Source organism: Acyrthosiphon pisum, chromosome A2, assembly GCF_005508785.2.
Source record: "Acyrthosiphon pisum isolate AL4f chromosome A2, pea_aphid_22Mar2018_4r6ur, whole genome shotgun sequence".
Lineage (NCBI taxonomy): Eukaryota > Metazoa > Arthropoda > Insecta > Hemiptera > Aphididae > Acyrthosiphon > Acyrthosiphon pisum.
In genome coordinates, this window is record NC_042495.1 from 103,421,961 (window position 1) to 103,428,066 (window position 6,106).

At 35.6% G+C, this 6,106-nt stretch overlaps 1 protein-coding gene across 1 annotated transcript in view; it reads left to right on the forward strand.

Moving 5' to 3' along the window:
* Positions 1–2,189: 2,189 nt before the first annotated feature.
* Positions 2,190–6,106, forward strand: part of LOC100165036 (ubiquitin-like modifier-activating enzyme 1) — a 4,597-nt gene continuing 680 nt past the window's right edge. The window contains exon 1 of the mRNA XM_001943472.5: positions 2,190–5,917. Within this exon, the coding sequence (XP_001943507.1) occupies positions 2,777–5,914 (3,138 nt within the window). The 5' untranslated portion in view covers positions 2,190–2,776 and the 3' untranslated portion in view covers positions 5,915–5,917. The remainder of the gene's footprint in view (positions 5,918–6,106) is intronic.

Below are 6,106 nucleotides of genomic sequence, written 5' to 3' on the forward strand. Positions count from 1 at the left end.
TGCTGTAGCCCCTATACCTGATATTACATGAAAAGTAACCCGTGAGGTCGTTTCCCACACACCAATCATAGATATTAACTTAAAAATATAAAACAAATATACAAAAAAAATACAAATATTTATTTACTCACTACTTAAGTTTTATTTTTCACAATAATAATATACTATTTGTATATTATAGTTCAGTGTGTACACTGTAAAATTGTGTATAATAATCGTACCAATGTACCGACATAAACTGTTTCATTAAAAACAAATACTGCAGGTACACAGCTAATAATATTTATCGTATCTATCATAGACGATTTAAAATAATAAATTATATACTTTCAATAAAAATTAAATAACTAAGGCCTCGTAGCTTCCCCCCAGTTGCGCTTATGAATCCACGTATCTCCTATCCAGTGGATGTTAAAAACTTTGCAACACTATTCACTAAAACACCTACTACATTATTACTGCATAATTATACATAATACATAAACACATTGTATACCCAAGATCCCCACAAGGAAGAGGGGGTTGGACCTGGAGTACAAAGACCTGTTGAAATTAATATATAATTTTGGAAATTTAGTTAGGTACACCTACTAATTTTATATTATACAGGATGATTCTTTGAGCATGCTCACTCCTTTTGTTCTTCCATAATTTAGTTATTTAAAAAATGATTTTTAAAATTTTTAAGTATACCTACTTTATAAGACTGTAATTTTAAATTCTTGAGATTTTTTTTTATTACTTAAGGAGTGTCCTGTGGAAATACAAAGACCCCAATTCAACTATAAATTGTACAGTAGATATAAATCAAAATTTGTATAATTAGTTTTTGAGTTTTTTAACTTTGTGTTCTAAGGAATAAGGATAAAAGGTCTTAGGTCAATGGTAATGGGTTTATAAGATATGGGAGCTATGATGGTTTCACAATTTTAGTCATTAATATTAATCTATCAATATTAATAATTAGTAAAAATGGCTCAATAAAATAAATACTAGATTCAAATTTATGTCTATTTTATAATTATTTAAAACCATTTTTGTGGACTATTATCCTTAATATAACTACTTATTAGAATTTTGAATTACGTACATTAACGTTTTTTAAATGTAATCCCCTAAATAATTTAAAGTCAAATAGGGGGTTCTCATTTGAAAAACTGCAGAAGATTGTATCGCTACAGCTAGGACACTCCTTAGGGCCCATATTACAATAGTTGATCTAAGGTTAAACTGTAGAATTCAGCCAGTAAAATCAGTGGAGTGTAATTGACTATTGTCATACGGGACCCTTAAGTAGTATAAAAATATTCAAGAATTTGAAAAAATTCATTATCAAAGGAAAAAGTGGTGGCAGCATGCTTGGTTAAATGTAAGACACTTATTATTTCGAAATGCATCAACGTTTTTGAAAATATTTTTGTCCTTATAATTTTTCAAGTTTTTACTTTTTTGAATAACATCATTAATATTTTTTGAAATAATGAGGTAAAAAATAGATCACTTGGTGTATTATAATACTTTTAAGTCATTTTGATACTTTAAGTTGTGGGTTAACCATTGATAACCAAGAAATTGTTATAGACACCCGTTTTGCTTGTAAATTGTATTGAGTCGTATTTTATTATTAGATGTTTTTTAGGGGTCGCAAAAACGTTTTGTACAAGAGGCTCAATATTTAATGTGAGGGGTCTGGATATAAGTGAACTTATAATTAGAAACCTAAGAATAGGTAGGCACTTTATGTTCTATTTCTGTTGTACGAAATTATTTTATTTTTTTATTCGGACACTAGAAAAATACAACACGATTTTATTATTAGTGCGAAAATCGTTTTAAATATACAATCAAAAAGCGCGCGTTTAGCCACAGTGTCGCCACCCATTCGTGGAACCATAACCGCGACCGTGGTCATCATTTGCAGCTGATCCCCGGTACTCGGGCAGCAATTGTCGAGGGCATTGGTCGTCGTCTGGCGGGCGGTGGAAGCAGGTTAGAACCACAGATGTGTTAGAACTTTATTTTATGGCTCAATGACTATAACGAGGCATACGATTGGTCGGTAGGCGCGGGCCCGGCGACGGTGACCAGCAGGCTTGCACCGTTCCTTTGTGCGTGTGGGTAAACAACAGACGCCGGTGTCGACCGATAACCTGAGCCACGAACGGCCGACGCCATTGGTCCGACGTTCTCTTCGACCCGACCGTCGCTTGTCATTCCGTCGCTGTGTAGTAGTGCTATTATAGTGCATTCTTTTCACTCCGCTCTCCGCTGACTCCTGTGAGTCTATATAGACATATTGGTAGTGCAATAGTAACTTCCGACCGTCCATCCACCCCGCTCCATCATACATGTAGCAGCGGCGCCGCCACAATAACTCGCCACTCGCTATCGCCGGTTACGAAATTACAGCGATAATATTAATAATAATAATTAAACAAAATAATATATTATTATAACGTTAAGTAATTTATTATTGTTATTCGTCGTCGGGTATTCCACGGTGCTATATAGTTTAATAATAGTCATATTGTAACGCAATATCAATTGCCGTTCGCCGCCGCCGACGCTGCACAATCGTCGTTATCATCGCGTCGATTTTTTTTTTCGTTTCTTTCCCCCCGACATTGCGCACGATCGCTGCGAGTGAAAACTTCATTGGATTCCCGCTTTCCCGTAACATATTGCGACAACTGTGCGCGTATACCGTTATCGCCGTGACCGTATTAATAACAACATCAAAGGCCGTGCACTCCACGATTAGTTTCTGTATTGTCCGATGTCTGGTGCTGAAGTACTAGACACCACCTGTGAACTGCCGGCCAAGAAGCGTAAACTGGCTTCCGGTGAACCGTCTACAGTGTCCGTCGACTCAGCACCGAGAAATCAGGTAACAATGTCGAATAACGGCGTGGAGGAGATCGATGAGGGCCTCTACTCGCGGCAGCTATACGTCTTGGGCCACGAAGCTATGCGCAAAATGGCCACTTCCGACGTGCTGATCAGTGGGCTCGGTGGTCTAGGCGTGGAAGTCGCCAAGAACGTAATACTTGGTGGTGTCAAGTCGGTTACGTTGCACGATTCTGTCGTGTGCACCTACAGCGACCTATCATCGCAGTTCTATCTGACCGAAAACGACATCGGTAAGAATAGGGCTGATATCAGTTGTCCTAAGTTGGGTGAGCTAAATTCCTATGTGCCCGTCAAGTCATACACTGGAATTTTGTCCGAATCGTATCTCAAACAATTTAAAGTTGTCGTCTTGACCGAGACAACATTAGACGAACAGTTGCGTATATCAGAAATTACGCATCAGAACAATATCGCTTTAATAGTTGGTGACACCAGAGGGGTGTTTGCTCAAGTGTTCTGTGATTTTGGTGAAGATTTCAGTGTAATCGACTCAACCGGTGAAAATCCAATTTCCGTTATGGTAGCTGGTGTTACTAAGGAAGAACAAGGAGTAGTTACTTGTATGGATGAGTCTCGACACGGTTTCGAAGATGGAGATTATGTAACGTTTCAAGAAGTACAGGGTATGACTGAAATAAATGGCTGTAAACCAAAAAAAATAACGGTTTTAGGACCATATACATTTAGTATTGGTGATACTACATCATACTCAGACTATATTAAAGGTGGTTTTGCTACTCAAGTGAAAATGCCAAAAAAATTAAATTTCAAATCATTGAAAAATTCATTGGCTGAACCAGAATATCTTATTTCTGATTTTGGAAAATTTGATAGACCTTCTCAATTACATCTAGCATTTATAACTTTTCATAAGTTTGTTTCAGTCAATGGTCGTTTACCTATTCCATGGAGTTCTGATGATGCAAATGAATTTTTAAAATTAACCAAAAGTGTAAATAACGATGATTCAATTGAACTTGATGTTGATCTAATAAAAATATTTTCAAAAGTCTGTGCCGGTAATATTAATCCAATGACATCTTTTATTGGTGGTATTGTTGCTCAAGAAGTGATGAAATCATGTTCCGGTAAGTTTAGTCCAATATTTCAATGGCTTTACTTTGATGCTACAGAATCATTACCAGATGAAGTTACTGAAGAAGATGCCAAGCCTATTGGTAATCGCTATGATGGTCAAGTCTCCATTTATGGACGAAAATTCCAATCCATTTTGGGAGATTTGAAATACTTTGTTGTTGGAGCTGGAGCTATTGGATGTGAATTGTTGAAAAACTTTGCGATTATGGGTGTTGGATGTGGCAATGGCAAAATTTATGTCACTGATATGGATTTAATTGAAAAATCTAACCTCAACAGACAGTTTTTGTTTAGAGCTCAAGATGTACAAACATCTAAATCTGAAACGGCTGCAAAAGCAATTAAACGTATGAATCCAAATATTAATGTTGAACCACAGACAAATAGGGTCTGTCCAGAAACTGAGCAGACTTATAATGATACATTTTTTGAAAATTTGGATGGTGTTGCTAATGCTTTGGATAATGTGGATGCTCGTATCTATATGGATAGACGTTGTGTTTTCTACAAAAAACCACTTTTAGAGTCTGGAACATTGGGTACAAAGGGTAACACACAAGTCGTAATACCAAACTTGACAGAATCCTATAGCACATCTCAAGATCCTCCAGAAAAAAGCATACCAATTTGTACTCTTAAAAATTTTCCAAACGCTATTGAACATACATTACAGTGGGCTAGAGATCTTTTTGAAGGGCTTTACAAACAAACTCCAGAAAATGTTAAACAATTTTTAGAAGATCCTACTTTCATTGATCGTACGAATCGTTTACCTGGACTTCAACCAGTTGAAATTTTGGATTCTGTGAGAACATCAGTTGCAGAACGCCCTCAAAGTGTAGACGATTGTATTGAATGGGCTAGAATGCACTTTGAAGATCAATTCACAAATCAAATCAAACAACTTTTATTCAATTTTCCACCAGATCAATCAACAACTAGTGGTCAACCATTCTGGTCAGGACCTAAACGTTGTCCAAAACCAATTATATTCGACGTAAATAATACATTACATTTGGATTATATTTTGACAGCAGCTAATTTAAGAGCAGAAACATATAATATTAATCAGGTAAGGGATCGTGTCTATATTGCCAATGTTGTGTCTTCGGTTAAAGTTCCTGAGTTTGTCCCAAAGTCTGGTGTAAGGATTGCTGAAAATGATTCACAGATAACTAATGGGTCATCAAATTATGACCAAAGCAAACTGAATAAAACTCAAAAGGATTTACCACCAACAGATTCTCTAAAAAACATAAAAATTGTTCCTTTAGAATTTGAAAAAGATGATGATAGTAATTTACATATTGATTTTATTGTGGCTGCATCAAATTTAAGAGCTACAAATTACGGTATTCAACCTGCTGATAGACATCGAAGTAAGCTCATTGCTGGTAAAATCATTCCAGCAATTGCTACCACAACATCTGTTGTTGCTGGTCTCGTTTGTCAGGAATTCATTAAATTAGCTCGAGGATTGAAAGATTTGGAAAAATACAAAAATGGCTTTGTAAATTTAGCTTTGCCATTCTTTGGTTTTTCTGAACCGTTACTAGCACCGAAATCCAAGTATTATGATGTTGAATGGACTTTGTGGGATCGTTTTGAAGTAGAAGGAGAACTTACATTAAATGAATTTTTAAATTACTTCAAAGATAAACATGCACTGGAAATCACTATGCTTTCTCAAGGAGTATGTATGTTATATTCATTCTTTATGCCAAAAGCCAAGAGGGAAGAGCGTATCAATACTAAAATGTCTGAAATTGTACGTAATATATCAAAGAAAAGAATTGAACCACACGTAAAATCATTAGTTTTTGAAATATGCTGCAACAACACTGATGGGGAAGATGTGGAAGTACCTTACGTTAAGTACAATTTGCCATCAGACTTCCAATATTAAAAGGTAAATTTATATTAAAAAAAAAAATAAAAAATACTTATTTAAGAGGACGTTATACCCGCATGTGTTGTCTCCGTCTTACAAGTGCATAATATAGCAAATTATACACTCGGCAAAACACGTGTAGTTCCGTTGGTTTAAAAATTAGAGTGAATTGACCTCTTATAAAATCTAAAGGTAAGATTATTATCT